This window comes from Elephas maximus, chromosome 16, assembly GCF_024166365.1.
Source record: "Elephas maximus indicus isolate mEleMax1 chromosome 16, mEleMax1 primary haplotype, whole genome shotgun sequence".
Classification (NCBI taxonomy): Eukaryota; Metazoa; Chordata; class Mammalia; order Proboscidea; family Elephantidae; genus Elephas; species Elephas maximus.
In genome coordinates this window covers 17,502,832-17,523,613 of record NC_064834.1, presented here as the reverse complement: position 1 = coordinate 17,523,613, position 20,782 = coordinate 17,502,832, and the positions used below count along the sequence as shown (strand labels likewise).

Sequence of the window (20,782 nt, the reverse complement as noted above, 5' to 3'; positions counted from 1 at the left end):
CAGAATCAACTCAACAGCAATGGGTTTGGTTTGGTTTTTGGTAACTGGATTGGACATCCTGTGACTCTGGCTCTTTGGAGAGTGTAAGCTGCAGCCAAACATTCTTGAATTGTCCGTGCCTTAGAACATGCACCACAATGAGGGATCTGAAGCTTGGTGAAGTTTAAGTTACTTAAGCCTCAATCGCATTACTAGCGAGTATAGAGCTGGTATGTGAACCCAGTCCAACTCTGTAGTGGGTTGAATTGTGTGCTCCAAGAAGACACATCAAGTTCATTTTACTTGGATCCACAATCAACACCCATGGAAGCAGCGGTCAAGAAATCAAATGATGGGGAAATGACAGTCTCTAACAAATGGTGCTGGCATAACTGGAGATCCAACTGCAGAAAAATGAAACAAGACCCATACCTCACACCATGCACAAAAACTAACTCAAAATGGATCAAAGACCTAAATACAAAATCTAAAACAATAAAGATCATGGAAGAAAAAACAGGGACAATGCCAAGAGCCCTAAACATGGCATAAACAGTATACAAAACATTACTAACAATGCACAAACACCAGAAGAAAAACTAGATAACTGGGATCTCCTAAAAACCTAACACTTATGCTCATCCAAAGACTTCACCAAAGAGTAAAAAGGCAACCTTCAGACTGGGAAAAAAATTTTGACTATTACAAATCCGATCAGCATCTAATCTCTGAAATCTACAAGACACTGCAAAACTTCAAGAACAAAAAGACAAATAACCCAATTAAAAAATGGGCAAAGGATATGAATAGGCACTTCACCAAAGAAGACATTCAGCCAGCTAACAGATATGAAGAAATGCTCACAATCATTAACCATTAGAGAAATGCAAATCAAAACTACAATGCGATACTATCTCACCCCAACAAGGCTGGCATTAATCCAAAAAACACAAAATAATAAATGTTGGAGAGCTTGTGGAGAGACTGGAACATTTACACACTGCTGGTGAGAATGTAAAATGGTACAACCACTTTGGAAATCGATTTGGCACTTCCTTAAGAAAGCTAGAAATAGAACGATCCAGCAATCCCACTCCTTGGAATATATCCTAGAGAAATAAGAGCCTTCAGACGAATAGATATATGCACACCCATGTTCACTGCAGCACTGTTTACAACAGCAAAAAGATGGAAACAACCAAGGTGCCCAGCAAAGTACGAATAGATAAACAAATTATGATATATTCACAAAATGGAATACGACGCAATGACAAAGAACAACAATGAATCCATGAAATATCTCATAACATGGAAGAATCTGGAAGGCATTATGCTGAATGAAATTACTCAGTCACAAAAGGGCAAATATTGCATGAGACCACTATTACAAGAACTCAAGAAAAGAGTCAAACATAGAAGAAAACATTCTTTGATGGTTATGAGGGTAGGGAGGGAGGGAGGGAAAGGGGTATTCACTAATTAGGTAGTAGACAAGAATTATCTTAGGTGAAGGGAAGGACAACACACAATACAGGGGAAGTCAGCACAACTGGACTAATCCAAAAGGTAAGAAGTTTCCTGAATACAACCAAACACTTCAAGGGACAGAGTAGCAGGGGTAGAGGTCTGGGGACCATGGTTTCAGGTGACATCTAGGTCAAGTGGCATAACAAAGTGTATTAAGAAAACATTCTGCATCCCACTTTGATGAGTGGTATCTCGGGTCTTAAAAGCTAGTAAGCGGCCATCTAAGATGCATCACCTGGTCTCAACCCACCTGGAGCAAAATAGCATGAAGAACACCAAAGACAAAAGGAAAATATGAGCCCAAGAGAAAAAAAGGGCCACATAAACCTGAGACTACATCAGCCTGAGACCAGAAGAACTAGATGGTGCCCAGCTATCACCAATAACTACCCTGACAGGGAACACAACAGAGAATTCCTGATGAACAGGGGAAAAGTGGGATGCAGACCTCAAATTCTAGTAAAAAGACCAAGCTTACTGGTCTAACTAAGACTGGAGGAACCCCGGGGGGTAATGGCCCCTGGACTCTCTGTTAGCCCAAAACTAAAACCATTCTCAAAGCCAACTCTTCAGATAAGGATCAGACTGGACTATATGATACTGGTAAGGAGTGTGCTTCTTAGCTCAAGTAGACACATGAGACTATGTGGGCAGCTCCTGTCTGGAGGTGAGATGAGTAGGCAGGCAGGGAAAGGAGGGGTTGAAGAGACACGGGAAATACATGGTAGAGAGAAGAAGTGTGCTGTCACATTGTAGGGAGAGCAACTAGGGTCACATAACAATGTGTGTATAAGGTTTTGTCTGAGGAACTGACTTGAACTGTAAACTTTCAGTTAAAGCACGAAAAAAAAAAAGGTGGGGGGAAGAAATCAAATGATGTATTGCATTGGGCAAATCTGCTGCAAAAGATCTCTTCAAAGTGTTAAAAAGCAGAGATGTCACTTTGAGGACTAAGGTGCACCTAATCCAAGCCATGGTGTTTTCGATCATTTCATATGCAAGTTAAAGCAGACGATGAAGAAGGAAGATCAAAGAAGAATTGATGCCTTTGAATTATGGTGTTGGGGAAGAATATTGAATATACCACGGACTGCCAGAACGAACAAATCTGTCTTGGAGGAAGTGCAGCCAGAATGCTTATTAGAAGCAAGGACAGTGAGACTTCATCTCACATACTTTGGACATGTTATCTGAAGGGATCAGTCCCTGGAGAAAGACATCATGCTTGGTAAAGTACAGGGTCAGTGAAAAGGAGGAAGACCCTCAACGAGATGGACTGACACAGTGGCTACAACAAGCAGTTCAGGCATAACAACGACTGTGAGTACAGCATGGGACCGGGCAGTGTTTCATTCTCTTGTACATAGGGTTGCTATGAGTCAGAACCAACTTGATGGCACCTCACAACAACCATCACCCATGGTATGTGTGAATGTGACCTTATTTGGAAATACGGTCTTTGCAGATATAATTAAAATAAGGGTTTGCAAAGAGAACATCTTAGTGTCCTTATAAGAGAAAAGCGAGGAGGTTTGAGGCACAGACATACACAGGAGGTGATGTGAAGACAGAGGCAGAGGTTGAAGTGATGTGTCTGCAAGACAAGGAACATCAGCAGCCACCAGAAGCTAGGAGAGAGCGGTGGAACAGGTTCTCCCTCAGCGCCTAGAAGGACTCCTGGCCTCCAGAACTGTGAGATAGTAAATTTCTTTTGTTTGAGGCCACCAAGTTTGTGGTAATTTATTACAGCAGCCCTAGGAAATGAACACAAACTCCAAAGCCCATGGTCTCTCTACACCACCTCATTAGTTACACCAGCTCTGCCTACCATGGTCATATGCAGTTAAATACGCCACTGCCATCAAGTTATTCCAACTCACGGCGAGGTGACCCACGTGTTTCAGAATAGAACTGTGTTTCATAGCGTTTTCAATGCTGTGATCTTTCGGAAGTAGATCACCAGGACTTCTTCCTTCCAAGGTGCCTCTGAGTGAATTCAATCCACCAACTTTTCGGTTAGTAGATGAGGACTTAACCATCTGCATCACCCAGGGACTCCGTGGTCAGAAGGGTACTGTTAAAAAAAAAAAAAAAAAAAAGGCAATAAAATCATAGCTTACCCTTATACGGCATTTGCTATGTGCCAGAGATTTCCTAAGCACTTTACACACATTATCCACTTTAATCCTCACAACAACCCCATGAGATCGGAACTATTATGTTCATCCTCATTTTACCTGTGTGGAAACTGAGGCAGAGGGTAAATGAGAGCATTGGAGTTTGCAGTTAAAAGAGTAAGATCGGGATTGTGTGAAGGCACCAGAACAGAGGACTTAGGCAGAATGGGAATCTCATTCAAGAAGCTGATCTAGAAAAGATATTAGAACTTTCTAGAACATGAAAATGAAAACTTACTCCCGGGCCAAAAGGGAAGAGCCAGCATTCTCTTCCAGAAGACAGAACTCTGGGTGCTTCCAGGTGAATTCTAGAGCTAGGGGCTGGCATCCTGGGTGTAAGAAGCAAAACCGTAATCAGCATCCACATCCCCCGCCGGGCCTCCTGCGATTCGGGATGCCAGGCTCTGAAATGCCACTTGATCTCCAAAGCCGGGAGGTGCGAGGTGCGGATGCAGAGAGCATGCAAAGTAACTGATCGTCAAAGGCTGTGTCCGCATCAAAGGACCAGTAACAGCACGCACTGCACACAATTAGGCTTTATTTTAACAAGGTAATTTGTGCACATAGTTTACAGAGCTAAGTTGCTCTAGGAGGTTTAAGACAAAGAGCAGCCCCTAGCCCTACTCCCTCTTGACAAATCCCCTTCCCTAGAGGCAACTACTTTCACCTTCTCAGAGACTGAGGGATTGACACTTTTGGTGTTTAACTCTGATCTCCACAACAGTGCTTCCCAGGCTTTTCCACACATTATGCCAACTGTAGAGAGAAGGTCACAGGAAGATGAGCTCCCTGAGCGCTGCAGAAGTCCAGAAAGTTCCACCGCTACAGCACTTATACTGAGTTCAAAGGGGAGTTAGGGAAAGGAGGGCAGAAAGGCACTTCAGGAAAAGGGGAGCACTGGGAAAGATGGGAGGAACCCTGGTGGTACAGTGGTTAAGCACAAGGCTGCTAACCAAAAGGTTGATGGTTCAAACCCACCAGCTGTTCCAGGAGAGAAAGAGGTGGCAGTCTGCTTCCATAAAGACTGGAAACCCTATGGGGCAGTTCTATTCTGTCCTACAGGGTCGCTACGAGTCAGAATTGACTGTACCATAGTGGGTTTGGTTTTGGTTTGGAGAAAGATGGAGACATGCATGTGTCTTCAGGGACTGAGGAGACCATTTAACTTGAATGTGGCCATGAGCTTGGGGGCTGTTTATTTCACTCTCCATACATTTTTGTATTATGTAAGATTTTTACAATAAACACTTACTACTTCTTGCAAATATGATGAAGTTTTCACTCAGATGCTAAGAAGGTTGGGTCAATGTAGGTCAGTCTTAATGGAGTACGCCTGGGGACACTGGGGAAGAAGCTAAAATCCTGTCAGGGCAAACCTCAGAGGGCGATTCTAGAGCACACCTGACAGCCCATGGCCTGTGCCGGCCTCACCCTGACAAATGCACAGGAATCCTGAGTGTCAGAGGTGCTTTCTCCAGGGCCTGACTGCCGAGTCCCCAGCCTCTCCAGTAAAACAGCTGACAAGTGTCTGCTTCAGGAAACAGAGATGAGCTTAGGCACCTCAGCCAGTGGTCCTCACACCCAAACATGTCCTTACATGTCCTAACCACAAGAAGATCCAGAAGCCTAAAAAAAGAAGAGGTGGCTCCAGTGTGAGCCTGAGAGCACCCACTTTCTCGGGATCCAAGGTAAGGCTTTTCTTGGACCTGGCTCTTCCTTGCTGTAGCACCTCAGGCAAGTTACTTAACTCCAGCTTCAGGATCCCCTTCAGTAAAATGAGAACAAGAGCTCATACAAAAGCCTGCATGTGAATTATTATATTATGTTCACATAGTCAAAGAGCGGAGCCAACCTAAATGTCCATCTACAGACGAATGCATAAACAAATTGTGCTATATCCATACAACGGAATATTATTCAGCTATAACACGGAACAAAGTGCTGATACATGCTACAACATGGAAGAACCTCGAAAACATGCTGAATGAAAAATGCCAATCACAAAAGGCCACATACTGTACGATTCCATTCATATGAAATGTCCACAAATAAGCAAATCCATAATGACAGAAAGCAGATCAGTGCTTGCCAGAGGCTGGGGGCAGGGAGGGACGGGGAAGCGACTGCTAATGAGTATGGGTTTCTTTTTGGGGTGATGAAAATGTTCCGGATTTGACAGTAGTGATAGTTGTACAACATTGAGAATATACTAAAAACTTCTAAATTGTACACTGTAATTTACAGATGTAAACGGTAAATTTTATGGTATGTGAATATGAGGTAAATCTCAAAAAAAAAATTTGAGGACAAAAAGATCCAACTAACAGGGTCATTCTGAGCATGAAATAAAATGTCTGCCACACCCTGAACCCAGTGTCTGGCGGACGGCTTGTGCTCAGGAAACAGGAGATACTGCTATGAGACGCGAATATATCACTTCTCCCTGAGGATTCGTTGTAGAGCTGTGCTTCCGTTCTCTGTGGCTCGTTACTCCTTGAAGGAGGAACAGAATTCCTGGCAGTGCGTTTATTCTAACAACCCCCACCACAAGGACCCAACTGTGTGTGTTATCACAGGACGTGGGGCTTTAAAAAAACTCCCTGCTCCTTCCTGGCAAGCAGGCCAACCATCCTAAAAAAACAACACGCACACCGCCCCCCCCCCAAAATTACATTTAATTAAAATCAAAAGTAACCCCCACAGAGAATAAAATCAAATGACATAGCCTCTGATGTGAGCTATAATTTTAATTTAATCAGTGACTCATTGCCAATGCGTAGGTACAAAAGAGAATAGAAACAAACAGCAGTCACCATGATGTTGACAGTGTGGTCACCAGCAGCTCCGAGTGACAGCTGGTCCAAGCCAGACCCTGGAGAGGCCTGGGCAAGTCCAAGAGCCAACACTAACTAAGCTTCATCTCACTTAATCCTCACCCTTCACTGGGGGAGGGGGTTATTACTAGCATCCTTCAGCAGCTATGGAAACTAAGGCCCAAAGAGGTTAAGAACTTGGTCAAGGTCACACAGTAAGAAAGGTGTGGAGCCTCACCTCTTGAAGACCTTGCCCTACAAAACAAGTCGGGATATCCGGATTCTTTGTACCCCCTTGCCTTCTCATCTTTGGTCTACAGTAAATGTTAACCATTTGGTTTCATGTAGACGATTATTTTGAGAAGCACAGGACTCATGGGTGATATTATTTATTTTACGGGCCAATCTGTTATTTGGCCGAAAAGTGACCTCTGGGAGTGGTTTGGGTTCCAAGTTTAAAGAGTACCTCAGGGTGATACTGATTTTTTTTTTTTTTTAGTTGATCTTTAGATGAAGGCTTACAGAAAAAACTAACTTCTCATTAAACAGTACACATATTGTTTTATGATATGGGTTAACAACTCCACAACATGTCAACACTCTCCCTCCTCGACCTCGATTTCCCTGTTACCAGCTTTCCTGTCCCCTCCTGTCTTCTCGTCCTTGCCCCTGGGCTGGTGTGCCCCTTTAGTCTTGTTTTGTTTTATGGGCCTGTCTACTCTTTGGCTGAAGGGCGAACCTCAGGAGTGACTTCATTACCGAGCTAAAAGGGTGTCTAGTGCCATACTCTAGGGGTTTCTTCAGTCTCTGTCAGGCCACTAAGTCTGGTCTTCTTTTGTGAGTGAGAATTTTCTTCTGAATTTTTCTCCAGCTCTGTCTAGGACCCTCTATTGTGATCCCTGTCAGAGCAGTCAGTAGTGGTAGCCGGGTACCTTCTAGCTGTACTGGACTCAGTCTGGTGGAGGCGGTAGTAGTTGTGCTCCATTCATTAGTCCTTTGGACTAATCTTTCTGTTGTATCTTTAGTTTTCTTCATTCTCTCTTGCTCCTGAAGGGGTGAGACCAGTACATGGCCACTCACAGACTTTTAAGACCCCAGGTGCTACTCACCATGGTAGAATGTAGAACACTTTCTTTATCAACTATATAAAGCCAATTGAGCTAGATGTTCCCTGAGACCATGGTCCCCACAGCCCTCAGCCCTGTAATTCCGTCCCTCAGGGAGTATGGATGTGTCTATACAGGTTGTGGTGGCTTCCCCAGTATTGTATACTGTCTCACCCTTCACCAGAGTTACCACTTATCTATTGTCTATTTAATATTTTTCCATCCCTACCCCTCCCCTCCCTTGTAACCATCAAAGATTGTTTCTTTTTGTGTGTAAACCTTTTCATGAATTTTTATAGTAGTGGTCTCATACAATATTTGTCCTTTTGTGGTTGACTTATTTCACTAAGCATAATGTCCTCCACATTCATCCATGTTGTGAGATGCTTCACAGATTCATCAGCTCTTTATCACTGCACAGAACTCCACTGTGTGTATGTACCACCTTTTGTTTATCTGTTATCTGTAGATGGGCATCTAGGTGGTTTCCATCTTTTTGCTGTTGTGAACAATGCTGCAGTGAATATGGGTGTGTATGTCTATTTGTGTGACAACTCTTATTTCTCTAGGATATATTCCTAGGAGTGGGATTGCTGGATCATATGTATTTCTATTTCCAGCTTTCTAAGGAAGTGCCATATCATTTTCCAAAATGGTTGTATCATTTTGCATTCCCACCAGTAGTGCATAAGAGCATAAGAGTTCCAATCTCCCCACAGCCTTTCCAACATTTGTTATTTTCTGTTTTTTTTTTTTATTCATGCCAATAGTGCCAGGGTGAGATGGTATCTCATTGTGGTTTCGATTTGCATTTCTCTAATTGCCTGCCCATCTGTGGATTCGTCAGTCTTCTTCTCAGGCTGTGAGCCACAGCTCTGCTCTCTGATTTGCCAATCCTGGGTTTGCCAGCCCTTGAGGCTACGTGAATCATGAGAAGCCTCCAGTCTGACCCCCAGTCCAGCCTCTACAACCACATGAGCCATTTCCTTAGTATAAATCTCTCTATATATGTATTTTTGGAGCGTTGGTGCCACAGTGGTTAAGAGTTCAGCTGCTAATCAAAAGGCTAGCAGTTTGAATCTACCAGCCACTCCTTGGAAACCCTAGGGGGCAGTTCTACTCTGTCCTATAGGGTCACTACGAATCAGAAACAGGGTTTTTGTGTGTATGTGTGTTTTACATATATATTTATGTGCTCTACTGGTTTTGCTTCTGTAGAGAACCCAGCCTAAGACACATGGACTTCAGACTTTCTGGAGCCATGGAGGGTGGATAAAACCCTTAAACTATTGCCCTGTGATAATCTTTAAACCTTAAGCCAAAAATATCCCCTGAAGTCATCTTAAAACCAATCAATAGTTTCACTTAACTAGTAAAAAAGACCTACCTTGAGCATTATGCTCTTTTAAGAACTATCTATATGGGATCAATTGACAACAGCAACTCAAAAGATCAGATAAAAACCTTAAGCGGCAGTGAGTTTATACTAATGAGGGAGGAACAACTCAGAAAAGAGGGTGAGAATCAAAAGAGGGTAATCAGTGTCACTAAATTGTACATGTAGAAACTGTTGAATTGGTGTATATTTTGTTGTGTATATTCTCAACAAAAACAAAATAAAATTTAGGAAAAAAAAAGTGTGCAGCTGGCCCTCTGACATGGCAAAACCTGTGAATGTCATATGTACACAACCGAAGTTTGGACAATGTTTGTTCCTTGTGGCAAGACGGTGTTCTTTGACCTCTCATCCTCTCTGACACCCGTAACGCCCAGGCAATGCCTGGCCCCCAGCAAGGGGCAATACATGTTCCAGAATAAGTCTCCCTGATCTGACTTGCTGAGCAGAAAAGCCTCAAGACAGTCCTGGCAGTGCCCTTGCCATAGCCGAGACCACTGACCACTGGACAGGGGCCTTCATACACTCTCCAGGCACAAAAGGGCTTCTCCAGGTATGATGAGCTGCCAGAAAACTCAGCTAGCCCAAAGCCCGCTTCTGAACAAGGCAGAGGGCAGGAGCTGCAGCCAACAGCTGGGAAGGGCAGCACTCACTGAACAAAGCGGCACTTGGCCTGACAGAGCTGCAGTTACTTATGGACTGGCTGAGTTTCTATAGCACCTTTTCTCCACCTCCAACAACGTCTCAGGAGTTGAAATGATAGGAAATCCGTCCCAGTTAGGAACATCTCAAGAGCAGTAACTGGGCTTCCTGGATGGCTGATAGGACCCAGGAAGCAGCAACAAATGCCTCCAACCAGGCTCTTGTGTTCAGCCTTGGGCCTAGCCAATGGTCACTGCCTGGCTGCCCAGCCACCCATCCGGTCTCCCCTACCCTCCCATCCCCCAGCTCGACCATCAGTGTGGAACAAGCATCCCCCCCCAACTGGACTTAGCTCACACTGCCCCCACAGTCTGGAACGCCCTTCCCTCTCTTCCCTGCCTACTGGAATCCTCCGCCAGCCCAGCCCACCTCCCCAAGGAATGGTGCCCCAACCACTGTACTTCCCCTCAAGCCTTAGCACCAGTCCTGAACCATCATCCTGGCTGGTGCACACCTGCAGAGCTGGCGTCAGGCTGCAGTGAGGGGTCAGCTCCATGGCAGGAGGAGTGTGCACTCCTGCCAATCACCCCTCTGAACCTAGCCACACCCTCGCCGCCAGGAAGCTTTGCCCAGTCCCCTCTGTCAAATGGGGGTACAAATGCTCTTCCAGGGAATGAAGGTGAAGAATGAGCTAATATTTGTCTAGGATTTGAGTTCATGGTAATAATCACCCCACAAGGCGAAACCACAGTTACTCTAATGAGGTTTTACTGTAAGCTGAGAAAAGGCAGCTTTAGGAGCCTGGAGTCCACCACGACAACTGCAGTGATCTCATCAGCATCTTCACTGGGCAATCCCTCGCCTTGGCCTCCGCCCCACCCCCACCCTCCATCCAGACCACCTGAAGGCTTCTTTCTACATGTCTTCCCCCACTCAAGGGATTCCCCATGCTATTTGAGACTGAACCCGCTCTGCAGCCTGGCATTGGCACTGAGGGGTCTGGGTGACCTCCCTCTTAGACGCCCCTCCCACAACTCTCCAACAACACTCCTGCCCTCCACGCTCCACTGTTCTCTGCAAACACCCTCATTTTCCCACCTCCATACTTCTGCTGGGGCCGCTCCACTGAGCAGGACGTCCTCCCTTACCTTCAAGGACTTTTCCCATCAGTGCCACATCACAAGGTCTTGTTTAAATGCCCTTGCTCACTTCCTCAATTAACATAATTGCTCCCGCCCTTGAGCCCCATTGCACTTTTGCTACCTGTCTCAGGTGCCTACCCTGTTTTGTCTTAAGTGTGTTTGTCTCACTTTTCCTTGAGGGCAGGAATTAGGTCCCACCAAGACCAGTGGTAGGAGTCCCTGAGTGGTGTAAACAGTTAAGCACTGGCTACTAACTGAAATGTGGTTCAAACCCACCCAGAGATGCCTTGGAAGAAAGGCCTGGCGATCTGCTTTCAAAAGTCACAGCCATGAAAACCCTACGAAGTGCAGTTCTACTCTGAAATACATGGGGTTGTCATGAGTCAAAACTGACTTGACGGCAACTTTTTTTTTGAAAGATGTGTGGCATATTAAAGAGGAGGAAGGGCTGGCCAACAGACCCCAGTTCAAATCCCAGCACCAGACTTGCTGGTTGTGAGGATCCAGAAAACCCCTGCAACTCACAGAGCCTCAGTTTCCCCTTCTATGAACCAGTGGCCATCCAGTCGATTCTGACCTACGGTAACCCCAGTGTTGCTGTGAGTGAGGTAGAAATACCACCTCTCTCAGAGCTGCCGAGAAAACCAGATGCAATTCTCAGTCTACAAACGTTCCCTGAGTACTCACCATGCACCAGCACTGTTCGAGGATACGGCGGAGAGCAAGACCAAGCCCCTACCCTCAACGACCTTACTCTCTAGTGTGGGGAGACCAATAACTGAGAGAGCATCAAACAGTGAGAACTGCTGTCAAGAAAAGAGAACGGCTTACGCTCATCAAAAGACTTCACCAGAAGAGTAAAAGGAGAATCTACAGACTAGGAAAACAATTTTGGCTATTACAAATCAGACAAAGGTCTAATCTCTAAAATCTACAAGAAAATCCAACACCTCTCCAACAAAAAGACAAATAATCCAATTAAAAAATGGGCAAAGGAAATGAACAGACACCTCACCAAAGAAGACATGCAAGCGACCAACAGACACATGAAGAAATGCTCACGATCACTAGCCATCAGAGAAATGCAAATCAAAACCACAATGAGATACCATCGCACCCTGGCATTACTGGCATGAATCAAAAAAACAGAAAATAACAAAGGTTGGAGAGGCTGTGGGGAGACTGGAACTCTTATGCACTACTGGTGGGAATGCAAAATGATACAACATTTTGGAAAACGATATGGCACTTCCTTAGAAAGTTAGAAATAGAAATACATATGATCCAGCAATCCCACTCCTAGGAATATAGAGAATAAGAGTTGTCACACAAATAGACATACACACACCCCTGTTCACTGCAGCATTGTTCACAATAGCAAAAGGACGGAAACCACCTAGATGCCCATCTACAGATAAACGGATAAACAAAAGGTAGTACATACACACAATGGAGTTCTATGCAGTGATAAAGAACAATGATGAATCCGTGAAACATTTCCTAACATGGAGGAATCTGGAAGGCATTACGCTGAGTGAAATTAGTCAGCTGCAAAAGGTCAATATTGTATGAGACCGCTCTTATAAGAACACGAAAAATAGTTTAAACAGAGAAGAAAATATTCTTTCATCGTTACGAGAGTGGAGAGGGAGGGAGGGAAAGGGGTTTTCACTAATTAGACAGTAAAAAAAAAAAAAAAAAAGAACTATTTTAGGTAAAGGAAAAGACAACACACAATACAGGAGAGGTCGGCACAACTGGACTAAACCAAAAGCAAAGAAATTTCCTGAATAAACTGAACACTTCGAAGGCCAGTGTAGCAGGGGCGGGGGTTTGGGGACATCTAAGTCAATTAGCATAATAAAATCTATTAAGAAAACATTTTGCATCCCGCTTTGGAGAGTGGCATCTGGGGTCTTAAACGCTAGCACGGGGCCATCTAACATGCATCAATGGGTCTCAACCCACCTGGCGCAAAGGAGAACGAAGAATACCAAAAACACAAGGTAATTATGAGTCCAAGAGACACAAAAGGCCATATAAGCCACAGACTACATCAGTCTGAGACCAGAAGAATTAGATGGTGCCTGGCTACAACCGATGACTGCCTTGACAGAGAACACAACAGGGAACCCCTGATGGAACAGGGCAGCATTGGGAATGGAGACCTCAAATTGTCGTAAAAAGACCAGACTTAATGGTCTGACTGAAACTATAGGAGGACCCCAGTGGTCATGGTTCCCAGACCTTCTGTTAGCACAAGACAGGAACCATTCCCAAAGCCAACTCTTCAGATAGGGATTGGACTGGACTATGGGATAGAAAATGATATTTGTGAAGAGTGAGCTTCCTGAATCAAGTAGACACATGAGACTATGTGGGCATAGTCTGTCTGGAGGGGAGATGAGAGGGTAGAGGGGGTCAGAAGCTGGCCGAATGGACACGAAAAGAGAGAGTGGAGGCGAGGAGTGTGCTGTCTCGTTAGGCGGAAAGCAACCAGGAGTATATAGCAAGGTGTATATAAGTTTTTGTATGAGAGACTGACTTGATTTGTAAACTTTCACTTAAAGCACAATAAAATTTTTTTTAGAAATTCAACCTCATCTTCAAATGATTTTTTTTCAGACTTGCAATTTTTTTTAACTATTGTAATATAGATAACGCATTTGCCAAGTCAATATTTTTCATGTGTACAGTTCAGTTACAAAAAATATAAAACATTCGACGAACTGCATGTCCTCTTTGTACGGGCGCCATGTTCATCTTCTCTGTATCGTTCCAATTCTTACGTATGTGCTGATAATGACTATTGCAGCAGCCGTCTCTCAGAATAGGCCATAACGTCCTCACCTCTAGAGAAAAACAAAGAAATCATGCCCTGAAGTCTGTGTCACCACATTTACATCTTGGGGTCTATTGGAGATTCGGTTCTAGAATGACTGGCTGAGCCAGGCTCCGCGTCACGCACCTCCCTCCCTGGCTGCCTTGTCAGCCAGAGCCATGTTTACATTTCTGGAAGTTTTCGATTTTAATAAACTCCTCAGCCTCATTAAATCACCTCCCTTAGGCTGAACACTTACCTACTTGGATGACGCAAGCTCTTGTGCCACAAAATTACCTATTCTGTTACCTCTTCTGAGATGGAACACTTTTATTCTTCTGCCAACACACACTTTTTGAAGCTGCGTAATTATCCATGTGGTTTCAAAGAATATTTTTCTTTGCCTTCAAGAACACTGCTTCAAGTGCCGGTGATACATAGGGCGGGAGGCAGCCTGGGGTGGGCTATTTAACCACCTGCCCCTTGGGGCACCGGCTGGTCTGTGAAAGATGGAGAGGAAGGATGTACTGGCTGTCGGTGACCCCAGAATTAGGTCCCACTGAGATCTGTGGCAGGAGTCCCTGGGTAGCGCAAGCAGCTAAGCCACATGGGACTTTGCCCTCTGAGGGGCAGTGGCACCTCTGCAGAAATCTCCATTTCACCAGCTACTCCCTTATTTCCAGTCCCCTGCCATGGACTTCCTCATGAGTGTCCCTTGGGACCTCAACTCACCAGAATCCCTTTACCCATCCCAATGGCCCAGACTTCCCCACTTCTGTCAGGGCATGACCAGGTTTCAAACCTGCAGTCACTGACCCTCTGCAACACCCCCTACAACTGATCAGTCGCCCAAGCCCCATCCACAGCCTTGCATTTCTTCTCCCACTGGCACCTGTCGCAGCAAGGCCACACTAGCACAGGTGCTGGCATATGCAACGTGTCCAAGTGCTTCATTCTGGTTTCCCTACCACAGGTCTCATACCCATCCTATGCCCAGCAGTGCTCTCCCCAAACCCAGCCCGGATCACATCACTTCCTGGCTCAGACATTGCCAGGGACTCCCCAACAGCCTCCCAGAACAAGGACAGCAGAGGCGGCTCACACACCCACTTCTCTTATTAAATTCAGGCAGCCAGCCACACTGGATGCCAAGTATTTAAAGATTTACACATTTTCCCTACAACATGGGCTTGCTATTTATAAGCCAGTGACTTCATCTGATTCTCAAACCAAAAAAACATTCTACCCCCATGCTAAGGGTCCCTCGGTGGCACAAGTGGTTTGCACTTGACTACTAACCTGAAGGTTGGTGGTTCAAACCCACCTGGCAGTCTTGCAGAAGTAAGGCCTGGTGACCTGCTGCTGTAAAGATTATAGCCAGGAAAACCCTATGGAGCGGTTCTACTCTGTAACTCATGGGGCTGCCATGAGGTAGAATTAAATCAACAGCAACAGGGTTTGTTTTTGTTTTTTACTCAAAAAAATTTTTTTTTTTCATTGTTTAACACGAGGGTAAGGAAGTGGGTGCTGCAGTCAGGCTGCCTGGGTTCAAATGCCCTCCCCTCCCACTTACCAGGTGTGGCCTTGGTAAGTTGTTCAGCCCCACTGTGCCTCAGTTTCCTCACCTGTAAAATGGGGGATAATAATAGCAGCTACTTCAAAAGGCTGAGCAATGATGAAATCACAGGCCTTTTACGAGGACTGACTGAGATAATACACGTAAAACAATAGATAGAGCTGGGCACATGGGATTAAATAAATGTGAGCTGTCATCAGTATTCAAGGAGGATTCTGACTCTATGTGATACTCACTTTTCAGGCTCTCTTTAGAACCTAACCCTTGTGTAAGACAGGATTTACTGTATGTACTCCTTATGGTGACACTCTAGGCCCTCCAAGATCAGAAGCCAACTGCCGCCTCACTTCTGCCCCGGCTCCCTGTTCCCCTCCACGTCACAGCCTGTAAGCATTTGCAGTCCCCGGGAGCAGCCTCCCACCTGCACGCTGCCGTGTCTTCGCTCACACAGACCTAGGAGTGGACACCCCATCTCCACTCTCCCATCCCATGCTTACAGCTCTAAACCAGATTCATCCCCTAAGGGTCAGCTGAAATGCCACCCCTCCTTGCAACCCCCTTAGCACAGATGCTAAACTAACATCCAGTGTGCACACAACTCAAGACAGTAGAAGCAAAACTCATCCTTATTTAGTACATTTTACATTCTGCAAGTGTTTTACAACCCACATGATGGGCTCACTGTCCAGTGGCCTGTCTCCAGGGCCTGGGGCATCTCCACAAGTCATTTTGCAATCTCATTCTCAGTTTCCTCACCATGAAAGTAATACCTATTGGGCTTTCTTAGAGACACTTGAGGGTTGGATCAGCTCTCATATCTGGGTATAAAGGAAGTCATCCATACATCCAACAAATGTACCCTGGGCACCATTGCTGTGTCAGGCGCCATGGCAGTGCACCCCAGGAACAGATTGGCTGTGCTTAAGGTTGCCCACCACAGACCCCCACTCTTATCTTCCCTCCTTCCAGAAGTCCAAGGTACCACAGAGGAGCCAAAATGGGGGCAGATGGGGTTCACTGTCATTGGAGCTTCCAAAGCTCCAGAAGGGGTGTTATGGATTGATTGTGTCCCCCAAAATATGTGTCACCGTGGCTAGGCCATGATTCCCAGTATTGTGTGGTTGTCCACCATTGCGTGATCTGATGTGATTTTCCCTTGGGTTGTAAATCCTAACCCTTATGATGTTAATGAGACAGGATTAGGGTAGTTACCTTAACGAGGCAGGACACAATCTACAGGATTAGATTGTATCTTGAGTCAATTTCTTTTGAGATATAAAAGAGAGAATCAAGCATAGAAGAGAGAGGCCTCATGCCACCAAGAAAAAGAGCCAGGAGAAGGGCACATCCTTTGGACCCAGGGTCCCTGTGCTGAGAAACACCTACACCCAAGGGAAGATTTATGACAAGGACCTGCCCCCAGAGCTGACAGAAAAGGAAAGCCTCCCTGTGGAGCTGGCAGCCTAAATTCAGACTTCTAGCCTCCTAGACTGTGAGAGAATAAATTTCTGTTTGCTAAAGTCATCCACTTGTGGTATTTCTATTATAGCAGCACTAGATAACTAAGAGAAAGGGTCTCAGAAAACCCCTAGAGAGAGAGATCCAAGCAATATCTGTAATGCTCTGGGTCCTCTGTCACCATTGTTATACACTTGAAAAGCCTCAGGACACCAGTGAACCATCCTCACTCATCCCTAGCAATTCTAGAGCAACCCAGTCTAACAAAGACATCAGAGGTTTCCAGGGAGGAAGGGACCAGAGGTGAGAGGACAGGATGGAGGATGCCTGCCAGTCACTGTGTATCATTCTATGCCTTTTGGTTTGTGTGGTAGGCAAGTGTACTACCTATTGTTTTTAAATTAAATGTATATATTTTTAAAAGTATTCCTCCCTATCCAAATGCCAGGGTTGGAGCCATGGAGCAAATTTTCTCTCTCCCATCTGAAACCTGCCTTCCAATAGTAAGCTGCTCTCTTTCCCTCCACAGCCCCTCCTGTTCGTGAGGTTGTGGGACCCAGACAGACCCCCACTGACCTCACACTGACCTGGACAGAGAGGCAATGCCAGACCATGGCACAGTCTAAAAGCTTTGCCGGAAACCCCCAACCAGCCCCCGCCTCGCCTACCTGAACAGTATGCTCGTTCCCACCCATCTGCAAGGGACGAGGGCCTAAGGAGCACTCTGGGCACACGCTGTCCAGGTCTTCTGCAACAGCTGCTCTTGGGGCCAGTTCCAAAGTGGCCAGAGCTCCACAGACACCCTAGGATGAGGGCTGGCACTAATCACTCGCCTCTGAAACAAGAAGGGCTCCCCAGCCCCAGGCCCTGCATTTCTGCACCACAGGCTTTCACCCAGTGCTAATTTGCCGCCACAAAAGCCGTCCAGCTCTCTGAAAGCTTTACTGATTTTCCTTTCCAAGCTGGTTACTTATCTCTGAATAACACCCTCACACAGCACTCTGCCAGCGTCTCACCTACACCACCCTCTCTGTGCGGCCCGCCCTGCCAGGCGCACACCTCCTGATCCCCCATAGCCTGCGCTCTCCAAAACCTGAGGGCCAGAAATCCCGAGGCTCAGGGAACTGGGTCCCAGTACCTCCATCCCTATGAATATCCTTCGAGAAGCACACACACATGTACATCAGGGACACACACACCAATGTTCATGGCAGCAGTGCCTGTAACAGCCCCATCTATCTGTGCACAGGGACATGGATCAACAAGTGGTGGTATATCCATGCAATGGAATATTATACAGCAATGAAAATGAGTAAATTCCAGCGACAAGCAACAACACGGAGGATTCTCACAGTCATACTGCTGAGGAATAAATAAAGTAAAAGATGTAGATATTATGAACCCATGCATATAAATTGTAAAAACATAGCAGATTAAGCTGTGCTGTTTAGCGGTGAGTGCACGGGTGGGGAAACTGTCAAGAAAAGCAGGGAAAAGCTTATCACAACAGTTAGGATAGTGGTTACTTCTGGGAGTTGGGGAGGCTTCTAGGACTCCGGTACTATTCTATATTTTGACCTGGATGATAGTTACGTGAGCATTTATTTTACAACTATTAGCTGAACTATGAGTGTATTGTTTTATGTACTTTTCTGTCCATAAATTAATTTTCACAGACTTCTTTTTTTTTTTCAGAACAAGATTGAGCAAGAGCCTCTTAGGAAGGAAGGAAGAAACGTTAGGCTGAGACTTAAGATATGAGAAGGACCCAGTCACCAGCCACATGACAAACAGGGAAGAGCATGCAGGCAAGGGCGAACAGCATACGCAAGGCCCTGAGGCTGAAAGGGCTTGGCGGTTCAAGACACTGAAAGGAGGCCAGGCTCTCTGGGATGCAACCGCAAAGCTGTGAGTAGCTCAAAGCGCGGCAGAAGTCAGCATCTGCAGTTTTGTGGCACGAGCTTGGGTTTTACTCTCTATGCAATAGGAAGCCACTGCGGGGTTTAACACAGACAGAATTAAAGGTCCAAGTTGAACCCCTCATTTTACAAACAAGAAACAGTCCCAGAACCCCAGCTTCTGGATTTCTGAGTCAGAGTCTTTCCTACAAAACACAGCTCCCATCTTCTCCTCAGCTCACAGATCACACTCAGCAGGGCTCCAGCCCTGGCCTGGCAGAGCTGGCCTGACCACACTGGACTCGACACTTAGGGAATGATCTCCTAGAGCGGTGGCTCTCAAACCAGTGATTCGGCCCCCATCGCAGGGGGCGTCTGCCAAGGTCTGGAGACACATTTCATTGTCACGACTGGTGGGCGAGTTGCTACTGGCAACTAGCAGGTAGAGGCCAGGGATGCCATCAAACATCCTATAAGCACAGGGCAGCCCCCCAAACAAGGAAAAAAACAGCCCAAAATGTCAATATTGCCAAGGTTGAGAAACTCTGGTCTAGTGATATAAAGCCTTCATTTCAAACGAATTCCAAGCCCATGAGACAGAAAAGCGCTCTGCTAAGGGGTGTAGGGGAGAAGATAAAGAACGGCCAGTGCTTAGCCTTCCAGGACCTCCAATCCAGAAAGACCACCTCTGGAGATGGAATTTTGCAGAAGGCTTCTAGTCACCCCTTTACATCATGCAATGTAGGAAGCAGAATTGGGAAAGGGTGCCTCCTCCCAAGGGAAACCACTCCCCTCTGACAGCAGAAAGGGGCTGAACAAAAGGTATTTCTATCCTGCGCCTCTGCTGGCAAACGCCCAGTCTGCTTCCCCAGGTGAGAGGCAGGAGCTGAGGATGGTAGGGGCTGAGGATGGCAGGGGCTGAGGATGGCAGGGGCTGAGGATGGCAGGGGCTGAGGATGGCAGGGGCTGATGATAGGAGCTGAGGATGGCAGGGGCTGAGGACGGCAGGGGCTGAGGATGATAGGAGCTGAGGATGGCAGGGGCTGAGGATGGCAGGGACTGAGGACGGCAGGGGCTGAGGATGGCAGGGGCTGGGGATGGCAGGGGCTGAGGATGGCAGGAGCTGAGGACGAGAGGAGCTGAGGATGGCAGGGACTGAGGATGGCAGGGACTGAGGATGGTAGGGGCTGAGGACAGCAGGGGCTGAGGATGAGAGGAGCTGAGGATGGCAGGGGCTGAGGATGAGAGGAGCTGAGGATGGCAGGGGCTGGGGATGGCAGGGGCTGAGGATGGCAGGGGCTGAGGATGGCAGGGGCTGAGGATGAGAGGAGCTGAGGATGGCAGGGGCTGAGGATGGCAGGGGCTGAGGACGGCAGGGGCTGAGGACGACAAGGGCTGAGGACGACAAGGGCTGAGGATGGTAGGGGCTGAGGATGGCAGGGGCTGAGGATGGCAGGGGCTGAGGATGGCAGGAGCTGAGGATGGCAGGGGCTGAGGATGGCAGGGGCTGAGGATGATAAGAGCTGAGGATGGCAGGGGCTGAGGACGGCAGGAGCTATGGATGGCAGGAGCTGAGCATGGCAGAAACCCTAACAGTGTACAGACAGGCAGCCCTGGATCATCTGCAGGCTCGTCTGAGGGCTGCCCATGAAAGCCTCATTCCATCCTCCACACCAGGCTGTGCTTGGCTGACCCTCAGGGCTCCTTAGGCCAGGAAACATCACAGCAAAACACGCTCCCCACTAAGTGCCAGCCTCCTCGGCTCAGGCCACTAACTGCAGGCAGACAAGCCTCTCCTAAGGCCAAGACCATCCCCATCAAGTCAGAAAAGCTGCTTCCACCAAGGCCCCTGGCAGCTGCTGCTCCCCTCCCTCAGTGTGTATGTGTGCGTGTGTGAGTGTGGTATGTGTGAGAACGTGTGTGCAAGAGTGTGAGTGTGTGTGTATGTGAGAAAGCATGAGTGTGTGTGTGTCTTTATATGAGAGAAAGAGTGTGTGTGTGTGCGTGCGTGCATTTGTCTCCCCCACTGACTGGGCACTCCTGGGGCACTTGGTTCCTCCAGGTGGGGCACACACAATAGGCATTCAATACGCGTTTGCTGAAAAAGGAGCCTGGGCAGTTTCTGAAGCAAGACAACAGTTCTGATTTGGCGAGTATACACTGACTGTTTCCTGAGTACCAGGCAAATCCTTTTTGCTCAAGACAGGGGCCACAAAATCAGGTCCATGGGGGGGTCAGACAGGAACA

The 20,782-nt window shown here is 46.7% G+C and overlaps 1 protein-coding gene and 1 non-coding gene across 5 annotated transcripts in view; both read right to left on the bottom strand.

Moving 5' to 3' along the window:
* LRRC20 (leucine rich repeat containing 20) overlaps positions 1-20,782 on the bottom strand; it is a 110,234-nt gene that overhangs the window by 70,202 nt on the left and 19,250 nt on the right. Inside the window, exon 2 of one of the 4 annotated variants that reach the window (XM_049855826.1) lies at positions 3,335-3,580. The exons of 2 other annotated variants lie outside the window; for them this stretch is intronic. In XM_049855826.1, coding sequence (XP_049711783.1) covers positions 3,335-3,551 — 217 coding nt within the window. In that variant the 5' untranslated portion in view covers positions 3,552-3,580. The remainder of the gene's footprint in view (positions 1-3,334; positions 3,581-20,782) is intronic. One more of the 4 variants, XM_049855829.1, reaches the window with a different exon arrangement.
* LOC126060069 (U6 spliceosomal RNA) lies at positions 13,488-13,589 on the bottom strand. Its single transcript, XR_007513533.1, has one exon. It is a non-coding gene; the product is annotated as a U6 spliceosomal RNA (small nuclear RNA).